Source organism: Arvicanthis niloticus, chromosome 29, assembly GCF_011762505.2.
Source record: "Arvicanthis niloticus isolate mArvNil1 chromosome 29, mArvNil1.pat.X, whole genome shotgun sequence".
NCBI classification, from domain to species: Eukaryota; Metazoa; Chordata; class Mammalia; order Rodentia; family Muridae; genus Arvicanthis; species Arvicanthis niloticus.
This window is the reverse complement of record NC_133437.1, coordinates 14,348,217-14,371,744: the sequence shown is the minus strand read 5'-3', so window position 1 is coordinate 14,371,744 and position 23,528 is coordinate 14,348,217. Positions and strand designations below refer to the sequence as shown.

Genomic DNA, 23,528 nt, shown 5'->3' with positions numbered 1-23,528 from the left:
ATTCTTCAGGTCTGAAGGTTTAGGCATCTTTCCATATGTTCACCTACCCACTCATCCACCCATTTGTCCATCCTTCCATTCTTTAACAATATTCTTGAATGCATTCTCTGTATCATTATTCTAGGAGTCCAGGGATAACTCATATATTGTTTTTGTTTTCCTTAAACCTCAAGTGTATATGAACAGGAGATAAACCAACAAATAATCATGATGATGAAAATATAGCAGAATGACATCCCAGAGAATGGCTTCAGTTGACCGAAGGAGTTGAGGTCTCTGTGAGAAAGTAACATGCAAGCTGAAAAAGAATGCAGAGTCGCTGGCCTCCTAAGATCTGACCTTAAGTTAAAAAGACATAGTGGTGTGAGCAACAGGAAAATCACTGACAGGAGTGATCAAAAGAAAAGTAGAAGATATAGACAGAGAGATAAGCAGAGGTCAGCTTATATAAATAGTAGCAACACTAGTCACGTAGACAGGATTCATTGGAAGCTGGAAGCTATTTTCAGCACTTAACTTTGGTTAACCAAAACATCCATTACCCACGTGCTATAAGGAGGTCTCTGAGGTGCTGAGAGGAACAATTGCTTTCCACATCCAGCAAGTATTGGAGGGAGGGGATGAGAAGGCAAGCCATGCAGAATCTCCAGCACCATTGTCTTACACTGCTTATCTGTCTGGGGCAGTACAGACAAGATTTTATTCTGTGTGCAGTATCAAGGAATTGATCTGGATGATTATTGTGGCAGCCTGGGCTTGGAACTCGTAACTTCCTTCAGGTGGTGGGCCCGAGGATGTGGAGTCTAGACTCCACTATCTGTTAATACCTCCAAAACTGTCTTATTAGATGTTTCTAAGAAGTACATAAAGAGAACAGAGAGGAAAGATCAACAGTGCCCAGTGAAGGCAGGAGGTATAGAGAAGGAACGGGAGAAGCTTTTGTGGCTAATAATGGAAGAGGAAATGCAGTGAACACCACACCAAGACATCCCTCCTTTGAAATACTCACATAGTGAAAAGAAAACACTTTGGTGTTTTTGGTTAACCAAAGTTAAGCGCTGAAAATAGCTTCCAGCTTCCAATGAATCCTGTCTACGTGACTAGTGTTGCTACTATTTATATACGCTGACCTCTGCTTATCTCTCTGTCTATATCTTCTGCTTTTCTTTGTGGTGTGTTTCTGTCTTTGAATTAGAACAAAACAAAAACTCCAGCAGCCAACAATTTCATGCAATTACTATATGTGAGGCTCCATTCTTTATAAAATACACAATCAACTTTTAGCTAACTTGAGTGATATTTAATTCTTTCCTATGAAAGGCAGAAGCAGAACGTATAAAAGTTCAAGATCCACATAAAACAAATTTCCCCCCATTCACGGTGGGATAGGTAGCAGCAGCCAAGCTGATGCCTGGCTTTCTCTCATCTGATCTGGGCGCCCATGGGATTCTATTATTCAGTGGCTCACGCTAAGCAACACCATATACCGATTTGTTGGCTTTTGCACATGAAGAAACCTTTGTTTTAACATTTTCTATTGCATTAGAAACTAACTCAATCATTAATAATTCACCTACTGATTTTAATATTGCCATAATAATATGAACTAGAGTACAGATTCATGAGTTTAGTTAGGAATTAAACAAGAGGAAAATAAATCCCAACATTCTCAATCTGATATTTGTCTGGTGCCCTCTTTCTGTCTCTGCAGATGGAATTTACATCATTTTTACTGTACAGAGTCTATGCACAGAATGAGCAGTAATGGGCCATTCATTACATGGGGCTTTCTCCCTACTGTACTCATTTACACCACAAATCATCCGTGAGAACAGTGAACAGTTTTTGTCAGGATACATTTTTATGAGATTCTGACAAGTTTCTGCAGGTAGCAGATTTTTTTTAAATGCGCAGACTTTATCTACATTATACTTCAGATGACTAAAATAACCCTTAAAATATTTAGAAGCAGTTAACTTACTTCTTGTGTCCCAATGATTTGAGACTCAAGTCTTAATACTCACAAGCTTTGACTACATACCTTTTTGTTAATTTTATTCTGAGGAGTGGATTGTACTATAAGCTTCTATTCATGTTAGAGTAAAGATTTTAAGATTTGTGTGTTTAGAAATAGCCAGAACAATACAAAGCCCATGTGAGATTGCCTTTGTCCCAGTGTGACCTTCCATAGGGCAGGAGTGCTCAAGCCATGCTCCATGTTCCAGTTACTTCTCTACTTCATAGATTTGCCTGAATTCTATGTCTTCCCATATGCATTTATAATGTGAAAACAATTGGAAATTAGCAATAGCTATTAAGGAAGACTAGATGATGTGTCCTACACTATGATAGCATTGTTTTCTACTAAAAAATTCTCAATGTTTTTTTTTTTTTTTTTTTTTTTTTATTATTGCTAAATGGTTCTTTAGGAGAGAACATGTGAACTCCTAGAACATACGATAAGTATAAATTAGATTTTAACACTCAGAATTCATAAGTCTTACAGACTTATGATAGATAGATAGATCAATAAATTAAACAAAGCAGAAATGACAGCATCCCTTAGTTTAGTCTAAATTAAAGGGATATGAACCAGGAGGGGTCATTTTTAACATGTTCCCTGCAGGCCTTTCGGATGAATGAAAGAGATCATGAAAAGTACTGAGAGGTCTCAGTTCTGGCAGTGACTAAAGCAGGTGTCTAGAAAGCAAGGCACATTTAAGATGAAGGCCACCTATGCGAATGAATTTAGGGTCAGGAGAAAATGCCAATGCTAAAATTGGTTAGGTTAGATATAATGAGGTTCATGCTCTGGCTTAGGTCTGCCCCAGCCAGGTGGTGGCTTGCCCCTTCCTCTCAGGAGGCATCTTCACCAAGAAATCAGGCTCAATTTCAAAGGGTGAACTTTTAAGTTAGAGGTTTTATTTTCTAAGCACTGAAAATGACATTATTACCTTGCTAGTACATTGCCAAAAAAAAAAAAAAAATATCTAAGTAGTATTTTAGCTCATTTCATTTTTACTTGTGTTAAGAATTCTATGAACAAGCTCTACATGTAAATCAATGAAATGGTGATCAAATCCTGAACATAACGTATTATTCTTTTAGAATATATGAGGGGTTTCTATCTCAAATACACCAGACATAATACTGCTTTGATCACATTCTTGGGAGGAGAAAACAGAGCCTCCTATGTAGCCCCAGCTAGCTTCTATGTAGAGCAGGCTTATCTCCAGCTAATGGAGATTCCCTACCCCAATGCCTTTAGTTCCTGCATTGCAAGCCTGAGCTAGATGCCCACTTAAGGCCTGCCATCTATCTTTGGCAGTGGAATCTCTCCTCTCCTCTCCTCTCCTCTCCTCTCCTCTCCTCTCCTCTCCTCTCCTCTCCTCTCCTCTCCTCTCCTCTCCTCTCCTCTCCTCTCCTCTCCTCTCCTCTCCTCTCCTCTCCTCTTCTTTTCTTCCCTCTGCTCCCCTCCCCTCCCCTCCTCTTCTTTCTTGTTTGTTTTTATTATTATTATTAAAGGGAGTAATATCTTTTTGTAATTTTGAAAATGACCCAACTGACTGCTGAGAGTTTGTTGAGCTACACTGTTGTGGATACATGTTAAATGGAGACACATATGTCTTAGACCACAAGCACAGTGTTAGAAAAACATCAGCAATGGAAAGTCACAGAGTCACTTGATATGAATGTGACTCTTAACTTTTGGCCACCATTTCACACCATTTCATATTGTGAGCATTGCTTGTGCAAGAACAAGAATTTCAATCTTTTTTTTTTTTTTTTTTTTTTTCCCCTGGTTTAGGCTAGCCAGTGGAGGCTGGAAAGTGGTAGGAGGCCTGGGTGAGGGGATGGATTCCAGGAAGGGTGAAAGAGTATTTTCTTTTGCATGCAGTGGTGTTAAATTGTAACCAGTGTACACTTTGTCATTAAATGTTTAAGAGCTTAAACAGAAATGAGTACGTTGGGAGGGTTAGGTGAACAGAAGCAGGCTTTCCGGCCAGGGGATAATGAAAGGCAGTGTTTCTCTGCAAAGTGATTGCAGCTGGAGTTGTCATTATAATGAAGCCTTTGCTTCAAACAAGGGCCCAAAGAGGGCTCTTCAAACAGTAGACATGCCCCCACTCCGGTCTCATGAAGTACTGTTTGAAATTCTTCTTTCAATTTTATTTTTATTTTCTCTAAGGTAATGTGGTAGTTACCTTTAATGATTTTCATCTCTGACCTGTTAATGTAACAAGTTCAGGCTGGCCTTGGGAATTTGCCTGCCTCCATTGCTGGACCAGAAGAAGGCTCTTAACAATATGAACCCTGCTCTTTCCCTAGCCCTCTCCAGTAGGGTTTAAAATTCTAACTTCCCTTTCAAATGTTAATTTTTTAATTACATTTTTCTAAAGTAATGTTTGTGGCAGTTATCCTAAATGATTTTTTTTCCTCTGATCAATAAATATAAGTTTTTACGTTTCAACTGCTTTTCCTAACACTAGTCTAGATTTTTAGTTTGTTTTTTGAAAGAAAGAAGGAAAAAGGGGAGAAAGACAGAAGGACATAGGGAGCGGGGAGGGGTGCAGGGGGCAGTTTGTGTTTATTAATTCTAGATGAATTTAGAGCAACCCTCTCGGCTCATTCTCCTAAGCACTAGGATTATCATCATGAAGCCAGCTTGGTCTAATCTTTCAAACTGTGGTTCAGACTCTAGCCTGCCAGTTCTTTCCGCTCTTAAATTTTTGCTTTCCCTTGCTTTATTTTACCTTTTTTTTTTTTTTTCATGTTAAATACCAAGTGACAAATGCTTTCAAAAGATCTGTGCACTTCAGTGTGCAAAGACAAACAGAACATCCTTAATCCCTGTCATTGTTATGAAGCATTATTGAAGTCCTATACTATTCTCTTTACGTAAATCATTCTCATTTTCTCTCTCACACACTCAAGATGTAATGAAGGCCCCATAACACTTGCCAATCCATTCTCACATTCAACAGACTCAGCACTAGCTTTTTAGAAATATTAATCTGATATTTTGTCTTTCCTCCAGCCCAAATGGAAAAAAGCCCACCTGTTAAAGGCTCTCTGTCTGGAAAAGTGTTCCTACCTTGTCATTTTTCGACCTTGCCTACCTTACCACCCAATTACAACACGAGTGAATTTCTCAGAATCAAATGGTCTAAAATGGAAGTGGACAAAAATGGAAAAGATATCAAGGAAACCACTGTCCTGGTGGCCCAAAATGGGAATATCAAGATTGGTCAGGACTACAAGGGACGAGTGTCAGTACCTACACATCCCGACGATGTAGGTGATGCCTCGCTCACCATGGTCAAACTTCGTGCCAGTGACGCAGGTGTCTACCGCTGTGATGTCATGTATGGAATTGAAGACACTCAGGATTCCATGTCACTGACTGTGGATGGTAAGATTTTCAGATCTGTATGGGAAATGGCATGATACTCAAGTCAGAAGTGTGGGCCAGTACTCAAGGATATCTCTTGATCCTGATATGTACATGTGGAAAAACACAAGAGGCTTTGCTGAAAACAAATTTAGTCTTTCAGGATAGGCAGCTTTCTGTGAGGTAATTTCATTAATTGATGGAATGAAGTAAAGCTCGATCAATATACTGGAAATAATGAAACCCTCAAGACATGATACATAATTTTAAAATCATTATTTTAGTGCTCAGACCAGTCAATGATTGCATCTGAATACTATAAAGGGTATTCTGTATTTTAATTTTGATGTTGTATAGATGGTGTCTTAGTTACTTCCCCATTGTCATAACAAAACATTATGACCAAGGTAAGTTAGCACACCCCCCCCCACACACACAACCATTTAATTTGGAACTCACAGTTACAAAGGGTTAGAGTCTTCGACCACCATCAGGGTGAGGAGCACATGGCAGCAAACCATCAGACATGGCACCTGAACAAGAGAGCTAACTGGGTTAGGTGAGTGATTGATTGGTTGTGAGGATCCAACCAGCTAGGAATAGCCGGTAGTGAACTGACCATTAGTATAAGTAAGAGTTACTTCACATTGTCAAAGCAATGGCTGAACTAGAGCTGGCTGGCGAGCTAACTGGGAATGGTGTGTGCTTTTAAAAATCGAAGCCCACCCCTGATGAGACAGCACCTTCAAGAGGGCCACATTTCCTAGTCCTTCTCAAACAGTTCCATCAACTGGGCACCAAGTATTCAAAAAATATGAACCTCTAGAACACATTCTCATTCAAAATGCCACATACATATACACATACATATATAGATATAGAACTTTTCCCTTTCTGTCTTAGCTCTCATCATGTGATCTTTGGGGGTGCTGAAGGTCAAACCCAAGATTGTGCACGCTAGGCAAATGCTCTGCCACTGAATTGTAACCTCAGCCTCCTCACTGTGATTGTCAGTGAGCACTGGTAAGTTGGCTCAGCATAGAGATACATGCTGCCAAGCCTGACAAGCTGACTATGATTCCTGGCATCCACATGGTACAAGGTCATGTGTTTACCCATGCCTCTCTGCAGCCCACACAGACACACAAAATAAATGTAAAACAAACAAAACAAAAACAAAAACAACATCAAAAAAACCCATTTGAATTAAATTTTAAGAAGCACCATTTAAAAGCTACGTTGTAAAACTAATCATGATTTCTATCATAATGTCTTACAAGGTCAATCAATATTTGAATTTTCAGTTTAGTTGGCTCAGAGCAAGAAATCATAGGAAACCAAAATGGAACGTTAACACTAGTTGCTATCCATTAAGTTTGGTAATGGCCCATTTTACCTTTATCCTTCTTTTAATGGTGGCTTATATGTCACTTGAGCTTAAGTTGGAAGACAAAGCAAAGAGAAATTGCTTTAATTGGGCACACACATAATGCTGCAGCTCTTGGAAGCAGAATGTGTTGGCAAGTTATTAAGCGAAAGTCTAATACCCAGACATGATGGAACAGATTTTCCTCCGACTCTCAATTTCCCTATAAAATATTTACCTTTCAGAAATACATAAAAGAGGTTTTATTAGAACCCTTTCTTGTTTAGCCAAAAGGAAATGGTTTGAATTTTAGGTGCAACAAACAAATTTAGGATAAATCATCCCTTATCATTAAACTCATCTGTTTCCTGTTGCCCACGGAACCACTAAATCCCCGAGTTCCTCACCATTGATTTTCGTTATCCTAAGATTGTACCTTCATATACATGTATATACATAGATGTACATCACCCACATTTACTCTCTAAAGTTCTCCAAGTGCTTAACAGCTTCTTACATTTTTTTTTTTTTAATTTTCATCATTAAAGACTTAGCGATAGATTTGCCTCTTGCTGCTTGGAAACAATGACTATCCTCACCTAATCTCCTTAGCCCCAGGATGTCTTCAGGTTATTTCAACAATTGCAAATACTTACATATGGATTGATGGCCCAGGCTTAGGCAAAGAGGCCTTCTCCCCTGTCCCCTCTCAGTACCAACATTAAGTGCCTGTGGAAAATTTATAATTCCCAAGATTACTTGAAATTTAACCGCTATAAACCATTTCAAACTCATTCAGATTTTTATTTAGAGCTCAAAAGTCATTTAGTGCATACTAGACAGATGTACTCCCAGACAGCTTTAGAGAGGTCACATGAAGGTAGAGATTGGCATTTGGTAACATTTTGAGACGTGAAAGGTCAGAAAGAAGAAAAGGAATGCTCCTTGCCAGTCAGTCCCTTGATGAGTTCCTGTGCAGCTCCCTTTGGGTAGGCACGAAAAATGGGGCTCATCTACAACATGGCTATTGTAATTCTTCCACAGCTGTCTTGGTAGTATACACTTGTCTTGACACAGAGACACCGTATGAGGAATAATATAAGCCAGAGTGTCTGATAGCCGTCTCACGGTGGAAAACAAATCTGCCAACCCCAGGAAATGACTCAGAGTCTGAGGAAGAGGAAGAGTGACAGATGTCTTGGAAATGATGACTCATTCCAAACAACAGTGGTCTCGAGTACTTGAATACTTGATTGAGTTTTACCTGTAAAATGCCCTGGTATTCTGAGTGACTTTCCTGGCACATCAGTTAGGTTCATTTTCATGAATCATGCATGGTATTTGCTCCAGTTAAAAATGGAAACAGTGCGTTCAAGTCCCAAGTCAGCATCAGCAGGTCCACCCCTTGATTGTTCTTTTGTCAGCTCTTTGAAATCTCTTGTGAACTAAAGCATAGCTTATAACTACTATTTTACAATACCTAAAATACAACCAAGTGAAATTTGACATGAATATGCCTTGCTTCTCCCTGGGAAAGTGTGGAGGACGTTATTTCAGATCTCCTTTGGGATGAAAATTGTATATTTGTATCAGTCACAACAGAGATACAAAATTAGGCTACTCAGACAGTGGATATGGTGCATATTTGGATAGTGCATAACAATCTACCTAACATTCAGATCAATCAAATAAATCCGATCGAGATAAGAAAGGAGATTAAGGCTCACAGAGTCTGACTAGTTTATGAGTAGGGAGCAAAATAAAGGTGAAATAGGCATTCTTACACACAAAGTTTTTCTCTACCCTTCTCTGGCAAAGTAAATGTCATAACACTGCCTGTTTCCAGAACATAGCACGAGGAGCAGGAGACCTAGATATATGGCATTTTGAGGTCTCTTCAATCAATAGAATTTCACATACTTAGAATAAGTAACTATTATAATTGTATTAAGTTGTGTATTATTTCATTCTGACATTTTGCACAGTGGGGACCCGAGCATTGAAACAGCGTTCGGTTTGTGTCTTCCCAGGTGTTGTGTTTCACTATAGGGCAGCAACCAGCAGATACACTCTGAACTTTGCCATGGCACAACAGGCTTGTTTGGATATCGGGGCCGTCATAGCAACCCCAGAGCAGCTGTTTGCTGCGTATGAAGATGGATTTGAACAGTGTGATGCAGGATGGCTGTCTGATCAAACGGTCAGGTGAGAGGCCTGCAGCCAAAAGCTTTTAAGTATTAATCTGCCAGTGCGAGCGCCACTTACCAGTCCTCTGCCTTCCTAGATATCCCATTCGGGTTCCCCGAGAGGGCTGTTTCGGAGACATGATGGGGAAGGAAGGAGTCCGCACCTACGGATTCCGCAATCCCCAGGAAACCTATGATGTGTACTGTTACGTGGACCATCTGGACGGTAAGACATTTGACCTCTGTGGCAGTGGTTCTCAGCCTTCCTCCGACTTCGATCCTTTAAGATACTTCCTCGTGTTGTGGTGACTCCCACCCGTACATTTGTTTTGTTGTATCTTCGTAACTCTACTTTTGCTACTATTATGAATTGCAATGTAAATCTCTGTGTTTTATGATTGTCTTAGGTGACCATTGTGCACGGATCTGTTAGACTCACAAAGGGGTCGCGACCCACCTGTTGAGAACCGCTGTTCTGTAGCTTCATTCGAACTTATAAAACTGAGAGAAAACTAGAAGCAAGTTCATACAACAAGTCCCCGGGCTTATTTACATTCCACACAGTAGCATTTTGTTTATATGACTGTATGATCTTTGTGGTAAAATAAGACAAAATTACAGTGGAAAGGGAAGGAGGGGTGTGTAAATGGTTCTGCAGGATAGAAATATCTCTGCCAGTGGCAGGTTCTTCACGGTCATACCTCCCTTTTAGAACATTCAGAATAGAAAACTGTAAGGGTGGCATCTATTCTAGTGAGAGCCAGGTAGAAACCCTGTGGTGACAAACCGCTGTGAATCCAAATGCAGATAAACACTTCCCTCCCCCAACCAAGAAAAGCAGGACAAACTGCCAAATGAGGTGGTGTCTCAGGCCTTCTTTGTTGCAAGGGGTTTTTTTTCAGAACATTCATCCGACCAATCCACCTAATGAAAATGACATAAAAACACATACATACTGCAGTAGATAGTTTGCTATTCAGCAGGAACATTAAAGCCAGGTTTTTTTTTGGTTTGGTTTGGTTTTTTTTTTTTTTTTTTTTTTTTTGCTTTCGGTTTTGTTTTTTAATGTATGTTTTGTTGGATGCACACCTGCATACCAGAAGAGGGCATCAGATCCTTTTATAGGTGAATATGAGCTGTCATGTGTTTGCTGGGAATTGAACTCGGGACTTCTGGAAGGGCAGCCAGTGTTCTAAATCACTGAGCCATCTCACCAGGCCAACAATCAGTTTACATAAAGCCTTTTCTCTTCAAGCTTTTAGAGTCGAATTAATTTTTGTTGTGCTATTTCTCCTACCAGAGTAAAGAGTATTTGAGTTCAAACTGACCAGATCTAAAAGGTTCCAGGGAGTTTTACAATAAAATCACACTCTAAAGGCAGTGGGATCTGGGAGGATGGGACCAATCACGCAGATGGACTAAAGTCTCATGCAATAGCCAACTTTATTCAGAGCATCAGACAATTTATACTCTGACAGTTAAGAGAAGTCACACGCGTAAAGTATACAACCACAACGGCAAGCCACATGTGGCAGCCTCATGCAGAAACAAGACAAAAACCATGCTTTTCCACAAAGGTATATAAACAAATAACAATACCCAGTTGTAATGAAAAATCTGAAGGAAACTCACTTCTGTCTGCTTTACCTGGGAAGAGCACAAAAACACATTCCAAGAACAATTTCATATTTTTGAAAAAACTGAGGTCCCAAGACCATTGTCTTGTTTTATTGGTGTTTTTTTCACAAGCACTCAGAATTCTCAAAGGATTCCATTTGTGGCCGTTGTTCCAAACAGAATGGATGTTGCTATCACTTTTGAAATCGATTTTCATTTATTGTGACAGGTATCTTACAAGCTCAAGTAAACAAATGTATATAATATTAACTTGACTCATTCATGTAATTTTGACCTGGAACACAGTATTTTATGTCTAAAATAAGGTTAGATGAGATAGTCCTTTCCAGCGAAAATTCTATGGTTGTTTGTTGGATGGTTTTATTTGTGTGTTTGTTTTGGCTGTTTTGAGCCTGGCTGTGTTAGCCAGGCAACCCTCATACTCCTGGACTCAAAAGACCCTGCTGTTTGGGCTCAAAAGATCCTGCTGTCTGGCTTCTCACAGAGCTGGGACTCAGGTGTGTTACATTGGGCCAGTATTTCATTCTCCAGCTCTGTTCACTCAATGGGTGGCTGTAAGATCTGAGGGCTGGAATATAAGCAGCCCACACTTTTCTTATGCATTCATTAAATGTGCCTCAAAGCATACTTTACCATTCTTGTCAATCAGTGATACCAGTACATGTGTTTTCTAAGTAAGAAAGTTCAGTGGCAACATTTTCTATTTTTGTATATAGGTAAAGGGGGACACAGATAATAGCCAAGCTACTACTGATACATAGAAAACAGAACTTTTCTCTTCTTCTTAACTGCTTAAAATATCTTTAATATAGTTTTTAATAACAGTAGTTTTAAATTGCAGATGTTTGATTGGAAGGCTTGGCACTAGTAAATAAATTTCCTATTGTTATCTTGGTAAGGTAGAAATTTGTATCACGGTTAGCTTAGAATAAGATCTCTGAGAACCATAATGCATGTATCAGGGTTGTTGCTAAATCTATGTAGAATAATCAAGAATATTCAGACACAAATCTTTTTTTTTTAATTTATTTTTTATTGGATATTATATTTACATTTCAGATTTTATCCCCTTTCCCTATGCCCCTCCACCCAGGAACCCCCTATCCCATCCTCCTCCTCCTGCTTCTATGAGGATGTGCCCCCACCTAACCCCCCACTCCCACCTCCCCACCCTCGAATTCCCCCTCACTCTGTGTCCAGCCTTCATAGGACCAAGGATCTCCTCTCCCACCTATGCCTGAAAAAGCCATCCCCCCTTACATATACAGCTGAAGTCATGGGTCCCTTAATCTTAAGCCAGACTTCTTGATGGAAAGTCAGCCTCTGGTACTCAGGGACCCTTCTGTTACAGGTCTAGTCTTTAGTGTCCCTTAAAGGGGCTGCCTGAATCCTGTTTTCTAAGGCTGTAGGCTTTCTGAAAGCCTGGATGGAGAAGTCTGCCAGGAACCTCTTAGCCACACTGCACCAGTTGGAAGTTGGCTCTTACTGTTTGCACAGTGTCACTTCAGCTTTCAGGAATCAATTCTGTCAGAGAGTCACTCTGGATATATGTATGAGTCTTACCACTAGGAAGGATTTATTATTTGTCTTCTTCTCCTTCTCCTCCTCTTCCTCATTGTTTTTCCTTTAAAAATCAGGCTGTATAGCATGAATTGATCTCAAACTCATAGTTTTCTGCCTTTGCCTCCCTAGTACGAATATTACTGGGATAGGTTTGCTGTTCTTAATACGACTGGACAATTGATAACAGAAAATCCTATCTTTTAATTGCTACCCTGACAAAGCTGATTTGAAACTAATCTAGGATTCACATTAAAATATATCTATTGCTGCATTCATGGATCTAAGAATTTTTACCTACATTTCATTGTAGTCAGGGGAGACAAGTGAATGAGAGGTAGAGGAGGGAGTGAGAACTGGAGATCCTGACACAATTTTTTATTTAAGTTGAATTATTTATCATTAAAGGTATTACATTTTTTTAAATTTAAAATGTCCTATTACATTGGCATTAGTCTTAAAATTATAATTAGATAGATTATAACCAGTCAGTTTTATGCATTTTTTAAACGGTTTTTATAACACAGTTTAGCATATAAATATACTATTTTGCTTTTTAAAAAAAAACCTACTGTAATCTCAGCACTTGGAAGGTAGAGGCAGGCAGATTTCTGAGTTCAAGGCCAGCCTGTCTATAGAGTGAGTTCCAGGACAGCCAGGGCTATTCAGAGAAATCCTGTCAAAAAAAAAAAAAAAAAAAAAAAAAAAAAAAAAAAAAAAAAAAAAACCAAAAACCAAAAACCAAAAACCAAAAAACAACCCCCCCCCCCAAACAAAACAAAACTAGCTGAGAAACTATAAAGGGCATAGATGTCGGCTATGTTAATATTAGCTTGTGTTATCAGGAATTTTTAAACCTTATAATGTTTTGTTTTGTTAGATATGATTAAGGATCAGAATATTGCTATTAGAGATATTGTGATTAGAGATTGGGAACTAGGTTTGAAATAGGAATGTAGAAATTAAAATTGATGAAATACTCATTATTAAAAGTAATCTCTGTTTTCCCATCAACTGGATTTGGAAGGAGTTAAGATGCCCTTAGAAGAGAGCTGAAACAGCTGAATGATTCAGGAAAAAACAGATAAAAATCGAGACCCCAGATGACCTGGACTTGTGATGAAGTTACATACCAATAACCTTACTAGAAATTGAATGTACTTTTACTATGTAGCCTACAAGGCATTATCACTTAGCAACAGTAACTTGAACAATACCAGTTGGTGTCCCTGTCTGGGATAATGACTAAATGAAAGCTCTGGGTTAATGTTGGGGCCAATGTGGTGAGAAATTGAATATTATTGGTTCCAAAATACATCAAAACTCACAGTTCAAATTATGATTTCTATGGAATACATGTTACTCTTATGTCCCCGTGAAGTCTGATAATCATAACTCAAGCCTTAGTCTGTCAGGGGCCATCAGTATTTAGGAAGAATGAGAATCATAGTGACAGCAGACTTAAGAGGCAGCTCACTTCCTCAGCATCAAGAAAAGAAAGGCCAACCTGGCCATGGTGATGCATTCCTTTAATCTCAACATTTGGAGGCAGAGGCAGAAAGATCTCTGCAAGTTTATAACCAGTCTGGTCTAAATCATGAATTCAGGCCAGACAAGGGTACATAGTGAGACCCTTAAAAAATAAAATTAATAAACAAAGTATCTTTAGAGAAGTCCCAACGTGAAGGAGAAGGTGGGCATAATGAGGCACTATTGGCACGTGGCATCTGCTTTGAGAGAGAGCCAGGCTTAACACATGTCAGGGTAAGGACACTCCCAACCATAGCTGGATAACTCAAACTGCCCTCAATAGGGCCAGTTACGGGAAGACACAGGACAGAGTATAAGAAAAGACAGCAGACAGAGTGAATGGGGAAAAATACATTGTACAAAAGTTTAAAGAATTAATATAAAACAGTATTTCAAAATAAAACATTCATGGAGGTCCACTCTGACATTTACTTCTTGACAGATCATGGGGAAATTTTGCATCCTTAAGGTCTAAATAGCTACTTCTGTTAGGAAATTTAGAACAATTACAGTATTTACTTTTGAAGAGTGGTATGGGGATTAAATAAGATGATATTTACTACATTGTACAGTTAGTGATTGGTAAATAGCAACTGTTGTTCTGCATATGGGACCCAGAGGGTCTTCATTCACGCTGCAGCCTGAGAAGACAAATGTTTTGAAACTACCCCCTTGTGTATTAGGTTCTATAGGAGGTGAAGTTTTCCAGCAAGGATGATTGTTAAGTGTTGAAAAAGTCTTTGGAAACTACAAAGTTTCATCCCAGGAGAGCCCTTAGAAATAGACTTGATCCTCGGGGGTAAGACTGCAGTGCTCAAGTGAGCTTGAGTCATAGCCCTGTGAGGGACAGGAGGAGCTACTAGAACCAGGGCATCATGAAGACCGGGCCATTTTGAATGATAAGTAGGACCAAGCTGTGACAAGCATAATGTAAATATTTCAGCTAAAAGTACCTCAAGCTTAAAAAAAAAATCAGTCCCTTTTAAATGAAACTAGATTATTTATTTGGGCATGGTAGTAAGTAGTTGACAGAAAATATTTTTTTTTTTTTAAGGCATTTTATATTCTCTGTAGATGAATAGGAGTGAAACTGATGAGGTCAGATAACCTTCTTTCGTGGTTGACCTATTTAATTCCCTTGCAAAAGAATCAATCCCGGGCTTGTATCCAGACCTGTCTGATCCGCTTAGAGTTTCTTCACCTCTAACTGTGGAGACCTGTGACCTATTTGATCATGGCCTGTGTTTTCTACGTAGCCCTGCCATTAAAGGTTGTGACCTCACCTGCATGAGCTAGGTGCCATTCTGGCTCTCTGGGGACCTTGTGCATGCCTTTTTTGCAATGATGTTCTGGCCATCATAGAGAACCACACCCCCAGCCCATCTTTCTAGTACTCTCTATTGCTGGTATTCAAAACTGTGCTTCCAAAATTCCATGGTTGGCTTTTCTGGCTCGCACTGGGATTTCTTGACAGGAAATTTTGCTTTATTTAGAGTTCATTTCATATACTTTGTTTTTGTTTTCTGATTTCTTTTCTTCAAATATCTTGTTACAGGTCTTATTTCTGAAACAATACTCTAAGCTCTTCTCAGTTGAGGAAGGGCCATAAGTTTTTACATTTTTTTTTTTTTTTTATTTTGACAAACATCAGGGGGTTGTTGCAGACATGCAGCATCACATATAATAAAAAAAAACCAAGAAATGCTTGATAGAAATCGTAGATATTTTTAAAATTTCATCTTTTCTCTCTCTCTTTAAATTGTTGACCATTGCTTAGTATAGTACTTGAAAACATTTTCCCTAATTTTTAAGGTGTCATTCAAACTCTTAATAGGATCATTTGAACTTAAGACATTTTAAATTTTAACCAAATCCAGTTCATCAACTAAATCTAGTTCATCTGCTGCTTTTCTTTTGGTGTTAGCACTAAGAAAATATTGCCAGATAGCCAGTCATAAAAACTTTCCATTGTGATTCATTAAAGAAATTTCATAACTTTTTCCCCTGTTTTTTGACTAACTTTTGTGTGTGTGTGTGTGTAAAAGGCCTGGCTGTCTTGGAACTCACATAAATACACCTCCTCTGCTTATTCAAATGCTGGGATTAAAGGTGTGTTCCTCTATGGCCAAAAAATTCCAGACTTTTAATTCTTTTACATATATATATATATATATATATATATATATATATATATATATATATCATAACATATAGGTTCAAAATCATCATTGTGTTACCCTAGCAGAATTTCTCACATGGCCTATTCTTTTTTTTTTTTTTTCACTTAATGAGTTTTCTACCTTCTTGAAAATAAATTAACAAGACATATATTTAGTTTTGGACTCTAAATTCTATTACACTGATCTACATGCCCATCCTTACAGCACTGGTGTATTGTTTTTTGTTTTTTCTCTCTTGTGAGTTTTGAGACAGATTATCATATAGCAGAGTCTGGTTACAACAGTTCTATGTGGCCAAAGCTGTCCTTGAATTCCCAATCTTCTTATCTCTCCCTCCAAAGTGAGGTGATTATAGCTGTATGCCTAAATGCTTGGCAATACAATATTGCCTTCATTGCTACAGCATTGTAGTTAAAGTTTGAAATTGGAAAATGTGAGACCTCCTAGCCACTATTCTGAGTCTCTTGAGTTCCTAAATTAATTTTAGAACCAGCTTGCCAGTTTCTACAAGGAATTTAGTTAGGATACAGCAGAGATTTCATTAACTCTCCAGATCAAGTGGGAGGACGTTGCCATCAGAACAATTGTAAGTCTTATGGTCCATGAACATGAGATGTTTTTTGGGGGTGTTTAAAATACTTGACTTCATATAAGACTTCTTTTAGTTTTCAGAGTATAGAATTTACAGTTCTTTTGTTTAACATATTCTTAGCATTATATTTTTGATGGGAATGTAGATTTTTAAATTTTTCTTTTTCTAATTATCTGTTTCAAGTGTGTGCCAATCACTTGATTTGACCATTTCACAATTTTACAATATGATCATTGATATAATTTCATGTATCCCTCTTTCATTCAGCATTGCTGCACCCATCTATTGGTTGATATATATATATGCATATATATGTATATATATATACATATCCATGTATATATATATACATATATATATTACACACACATATATATATAAATATATATATATTTACACACACATACACACATGGCATCAAGTGCAGCCTAGTACAAGTGAGAAATTTGGAAAGCACATATTCCTTTCAAGTGTCTTTACTCCCAAATGAGAAACACTGGAGGCCCAATGCTGGCCCTAGGGTCTAAGCACTAGGAATGCTGTTCTAACAGCCCAGAGACTTCCTGTCATTGCTTACAAAGACTGAGTTTTATGCAGGTTGTAAGACCCAGTCTTAGAGAACTGACACATGGTGGCAGCATCTTTAAATAGTGGCCCATTAAGGACTTAGAGAGCAGTGTTTGTGAGAGGCCATACAAGATATGTGTAATTAATTGATTTGTGACTCAGAGGATAATAAATATTCATTTTAAACTTAGAATTATTTATATATATATATGTGTGTGTGTACACATGTATTTTATCAAAATATGATAAAAAGTAAAAGGGAATTCCTTCGAAAAAGTTTAAGTCAGTCATTCGAAGCTATGATTTTTAAGCTAATGATTTTGTTGAGTTGCTGTTACTACTTCATGATCAGGCATATTTGGCCACTGATTCTGACTCACAAGTACTTAAATGCTCATCTTCTCGGTTACTTTCAAATTACTCATTTTAGTTATTAATAAGCTGCATAAATGTAATTTTCATTTAAATCACAAGGCTATATATGTATATATACTCATATTTGTATATATGGTGTATTACGCATGTATATACATGTACACATATACATTGCATGCATACACACACATACACACACACACACACACACACACACACACACACACACACATATATATATGCATAGTTCGTCACAACAAGACCATAAGCACATGCGAACAAAAGAAACAACTTCTTGATGCCACACTGCAAATTCCCTGGTTCAGGAAACCATGGCGAGGTCTCAGCCTTGACCACTGAGAGCTGCTGCTTGAATATCCCAGGCTTGCTCTGGACTTTGTCTTTTTAACAGTTCTGCTGTGTGTCTCCTGGGAGGAAGCTTTAGTGTTTGGACACCGTGGATCATTTTTCATGCTTTAATGTGTTTCCCCATTGCTTGTGTTTCTCAGTGTGTCACTTCTTGGGCTGCCAAGAAGTATCCTTTTCATCAGACACTCAGAAGCATGGAGAAAGCAGGCGTGGTCTGCTTTCAAGCGATGCTTGTGGTAGCTTCTCTTCACACCGAAGCAATTCTTCTTAATATTTATGATGATGATAAGTCCCATCAGTAAGAAAGTTCTAGTTTGTGTATTGTTTGTGTATTGTTACTAAAACGTAAATAAAAATGCCTTCAAGTTCTTCTTTCCTTTCTTCCTTCCTTCCTTCCTTTGCCATCTGACAACCTCCACAATTAACCTATCTACCTTTCTTGCTCCCTCCCTCCCTCTCCCTTCTTTTCTTCTTTCTTTCTTTCCTTTCTTTCTTTCTTCCTTCCTTTTTTTTTTTTTTTTTAATCTTGGGGACAGGGTTTCTTTGTATAGCCCTGGCTGTTCTGGAACTCACTCTGAAGAAGAGGCTGACCTTGCACGCAGAGATCTGCCTGCCTCTGCCCCTGCCTCTTGAGTTCTGAGATTAAAAGCTTGGGCCACCATTGCCTAGGTTTCTAGACTACTATTTCTACTTTCCTATTACTTTGATCCTTTAATACAGTTCCTCATGTTGTGATGACCCTCAACCATAAAATTATTTTCATTGCTACTTTCTAACTGTAACTTTGGTACAGTTATAAATATCTGATATGCAGGATAGCTGATATGTGACCCCCATGAAAGGATCCTTCGACCCCAAAGCGGGGCATGACCCACAGCTTGAAAACCACTGTTGTAGACCATCTATGGAGAGGTAATCAAAACAGGAGTATGCTAAAGCTTGAAGCAATTAGCTTGAAAATGTCTGATAATGTGACATAGGATACCGTTTATATGTTTTCTATCCAAATAGGCAAATTATCTTACAAGCAAAATCCCCTGTTCTTCATTATATTTTATGTGTACACTAATATGAATGTCTATGTATAAACCTTTAAAAAAAATCTGCATCTCTGTTTTGATGAGGCCTGCTGCTGAAATTTTACAGTGGAGTTCTTGTCAAATGATAAGAGGTCAACCTCCTCCTGGGAGGCACCTGGCTGCAAAATCTACAGTTACCTTGCTTGCTTAGGTCCATTTGCACACGGGAAGAGATGTCAGTGTCAGTCAGGCTCAGTGTCTGAGGGATCTTGGGGATCCAGGTTAGTTGAGAGTGCTGGTCTTCCTGTAGGGTCGCCCTCCTCCTCAGCTTCTTCCAGCTTTTCCCTAATTCAACCACAGGGGTTCCTGGACTTCAGAGCATTGCTTGGGTGTTAAGTATTTGCTTCTGTCTCAGCCAGCTGCTTGTTGAGCCTCTCAGAGGGCAGCCGTGCTAGGCTCTTATCTGTAAGCATACCATAGCACCAAGTAATAGTGTCAGGCCTTGGAGCCTCCCCTTGAGCTGGATCCTAATTTGGGCCTGTCACTGGACCTCCTTTCTCTCAGACTCTTCTCCCTTTTTGTTCCTTCAATTCTTTTAGACGGGAAGAATTCTGGGTCAGAGTTTCTGACTGTGGGATGGCAACCCCTTCCCTCACCTGATGCCCTGTCTTTCTACTGGAGGTGGACTCTACATGTTCCCTCTCCCCACTGTTGGGCATTTCATCTAAGGTCCTTCCCTTTGAGTCCTGAGAGTCTCTCACCTCCCAGGTGAGGGTTCCCCCACCTTAAGAGGTTGTATATTTTCATTCATTCTGCTGGCCCTCAGGCTTCACTACTACTGCCCCCCTCATACCTGATCATGTTCCTCCCCAGTACAGATTTTGAATTTATAATAGGAAAAGCTGATATGTGCATTTTAGCCATTTTTTCCTATGAAGAATTTTGTTTTTTCTCATAAAAACTATTGTATACATATACTAATGGTACCATTTGTTTTCAAGCAGTTGGTTTGTTACATCTAGCTCGGGTCTACAGTAGATCAATACTGTAAGAATTCTGTGTCTCTGTTGTCTGATGCATCACAGCATTAGAGATCACCTCTGAGGCATGGAACAGGACCCAGCTTTAGTAATACTGGCCTGATAACTTTCAGCTTCCTCTCCATCTCATCTATACTCCTTCCTGTTCTGGTTATGTTTATCTAGGTGTTCTTTAATGTTTCCTCTGACTTTTTGCCATTCATGTTTGTATCTTAAAAGCATCATTTAATTGAATGAAATTTATTCTGACAAATTATTATTCTAGTTGGCCAAATAAAAGGCCAGTTTAACAGACTTAATTTTCCATAATGTTGATGTTGGATGTTAACTAAAATGAACAGTCTTCTCTACAAATTGGATCTAGTGATGAGTACAGCAAGCATCCAGAATTTGCTTGTTGATTCATTAGCACGCCTAACAGTGGACCGAACTTGGCTAGAATTCCTGCTAACATTTCCGGTGACTTTATGAAAATTAGAACACAAGTCTTCTTTTCTGGATAGAGCGTGTAGGAGAAATTGACCTCTCTAAACAAGTCTCCCTTTAGAGGCTTAGGAACTTTAGCTGTTCAGTGGGAGCTGACATCATCCCTCAAACACTCTTAGCCTTGTGCTGCTATGTAACTGTGGCAAACCTGTCACAGCAGTCCTGAGCCAGGGACACAAGGTAGACTAAGAATCCTTTCGTTTCTACTGCTTCTGTCCTTTCCCACTTTCCCTTATCAAATTCCCAGACATGTTTCTTATTTAGTTGTTTACTCAACAAGATTAATCTGTATTAGTGGTAGTAATATGTTGGAAAAAGATGGTCAGAGAACTACTATTTGACTTAGAATTCTCTCACAGGATGTTGAATGATCACTTGGGAAGATTTGTTTATTCTAAAATGATTTCTCAAACATTATTAGCAAATGAATTCTCCATCAACGTTTTGAAAAGAATACACACACACACACTAATCCACATGCATATGTGCACAAACACTTGTATAGAATTAAACTATTGTGGTATGTTACTTTTAGTATATGGAAATAATAGTTTTCTCAAAATAGACATGTGACTGTTTGCTCTACTGCATAAGCAGCTGCCTCCATGCTGTAAAAGGTATCACACGTTCTCCCTCGGCATTGATCAAATCTGGGAGAGAATGAGGACTCAACCTAAGCCTTTTGTCTTCCTCTTCTTGCAGGCGATGTGTTCCACATCACTGCTCCCAGTAAGTTCACCTTCGAGGAGGCAGAAGCAGAGTGTGCAAACCGGGATGCTAGGCTGGCAACTGTTGGAGAACTTCAAGCAGCTTGGAGGAACGGCTTTGACCAATGTGATTATGGCTGGCTGTCGGACGCCAGCGTGCGGCACCCTGTGACTGTGGCCAGAGCCCAGTGTGGAGGTGGTCTACTTGGGGTGAGAACCCTGTATCGTTTTGAGAACCAGACATGCTTCCCTCCCCCTGATAGCAGATTTGATGCCTACTGCTTTAAACGTAAGTGTTTGATATCTCTTTTAAAAATACAGATTAAAAAGCTGCAGCAAATATTCTCAGAGGTTCAAGTGGATGTCGGGATGGATTCTGTATTCTGTTCTAAGTGCACGGAGCACCTACAGTTCAGTGACACAGACTTAATACTCCATTATGATTAACACAGTTTGGCAGTGGGTTTTTTTTTGGGGGGGGGTGGCGAAGGGAACGTCAGATTGGGGTCTTAACTGCACCCCGGTATTCCAAGAATCACAGAACACATCCTGAATTGAAATTTCATATTAACTGAAGTCTTTAACTGCAATTTCACCGTTAATATAGCAATGTTAAGACAACAGCAGCTGAGTTAAACGTTTGAATCATGTTTATTTTTGATCTCATTCTTACTGTAAAAAAAAAAGGAGACGATTTAAATTTAAGTCGTTGCAGGTGAGTATTTGTGCTGAAATTGATAATGATTATGTTCAATTCCTACCTAAAAATGCATCATACTATCAAATAATATAATTCACATATCTCATTTTTTTTGTTTCAAGTAATAGAATATGTGCCTTTTGGTGATTAATTTTGCTTTGAATTAATTAAAGCACAATACAGCCTCCTTGCAACATGCCCCATGAATTGATTATGCTGTTAGATTTTCCTTGTGAAATTAATTTTAGGTAGCATTCATGCTGTACATATTTTAATTTTTAGACATGCTTATTTTTAAATATTAGTTACATTATACAGTATTATAGTTGTAGAGTGCTTAACTAAACAAATAACTAGTCAACATTTTTATTGTAATATTTACTTTAGAGTCTGTTATATGTTAGCTAACAAACGCTTAGCTATTTTAATGATATGGGCTAAGTCTGACATTGAGTACACTGAAATGTCAATATAACACATGAAGTGTTTTGAACCAGCTTTCTAATTCCTTGTGTTAGATCAACAAGTAACTAAGTTAGCTAGAAGATGTACTAGTTTGTTAGTTATTAGTTTCTAAAGTGAAATATGCAGAAAATTTTCAGCGAGAAAAAGACAGATATGAATGTAAGCAGTGTTTTGGAAAAGACATTGAGCCCATGAGCTAATATAAGCATGGAAGATCTCATTTCACAGACTTCCGTTTCCCCACTAGGCTGCCTCTGCCTAAATCTCCACTTTAGACTTGGTTTTCTGAGGGTTGTAGCCATATGTTGTGTATTAATTTCATTCAAGCTGGCAGATCCATAAAAAGGCCCAGAGGAAGGTAACTCTTCTTCTCAGGCCTTGAAAGAGCAAAGGCTTCCATAATCTTTTTCAGAAAGACAACAATAATAATGAAAAATCTTATCCTAATATTGTCATATATCCACGTATACATATATGGCATGTATATTCATTTATTCCGAATTTTGTCACTAATTATAGTCAAGTAAATCAGGTTATACAATGACTTTTACATAAATTTAACAACTTGAGGAAGGAACAGGCTTGGGCTGGTTAGCAGGGAACGAGGCAGGAAGAGTTAAAGTGTGAGTAGAGTGTTTGGCCTGACTATCTTACTTCATTAATTTTCCCTGTGCTGTTTAAAATTAACAACAGAAAAAAAAAATAACATATCTCCTTCTTGAAGGTAAAATGGAGACCCAAGCTCTTCTGTAGCTTTAGAGAGGGTTATTAAAGAGTTGATCCTGGCAGGCTTTAGGCTGTCTAGGTAAATGAGTTTACATGGGTATATAACACAAAGATCCTTAGGTTTAAATAGAGTGACCACATTAAAATTAACTTACACAGTGGTTTATATTTACTCTTTTTATATTCATTTAAATGTATAGCCTTTTGGAATAAAATACACCCCACCTCTGTGTAACCTAAAGTCAAGATTCTAGTTTATTTCAGCCCTCTTTAAGATTATAATTCCTAGTCCATTCATCACATAAGAAGTTAAGAATGTGACAGGGCCAACAGCTTCTTTACTTTCTAGTGCATTTTCTAACGATTCTTTTAATATGTGAATCCGTAAAGATTTAAAATGAATTCCAAATTACTGAACTGATGTCTAGCTTTCCCACATAGTCCAGTGGTGACTAAGCCTGGCCTCAGCTGCAGTCCCAATGTGATGTCAATTGTGTGCAGTTGTCTTGATTAGCTGGAAAGCAAGAGATACATGCATGCTGTAAATCATTTAAGTTTGTCAAACATAGATAGTGGGCTACAGAGTGAATAAACACTCCAAATCTTATCCTGCGCTAATGCCCTCTTCCT

At 38.5% G+C, this 23,528-nt stretch overlaps 1 protein-coding gene across 3 annotated transcripts in view; it reads left to right on the top strand.

The window, feature by feature from the left end:
- The window catches only part of Vcan (versican), a 92,890-nt gene that overhangs the window by 11,985 nt on the left and 57,377 nt on the right, over positions 1-23,528 (top strand). For all 3 annotated transcript variants that reach the window (XM_076927114.1, XM_076927116.1, XM_076927115.1), the window contains exons 3-6: positions 5,039-5,413; positions 8,789-8,963; positions 9,043-9,170; positions 21,003-21,296. In XM_076927114.1, the coding sequence (XP_076783229.1) occupies positions 5,039-5,413; positions 8,789-8,963; positions 9,043-9,170; positions 21,003-21,296 (972 nt within the window). The remainder of the gene's footprint in view (positions 1-5,038; positions 5,414-8,788; positions 8,964-9,042; positions 9,171-21,002; positions 21,297-23,528) is intronic.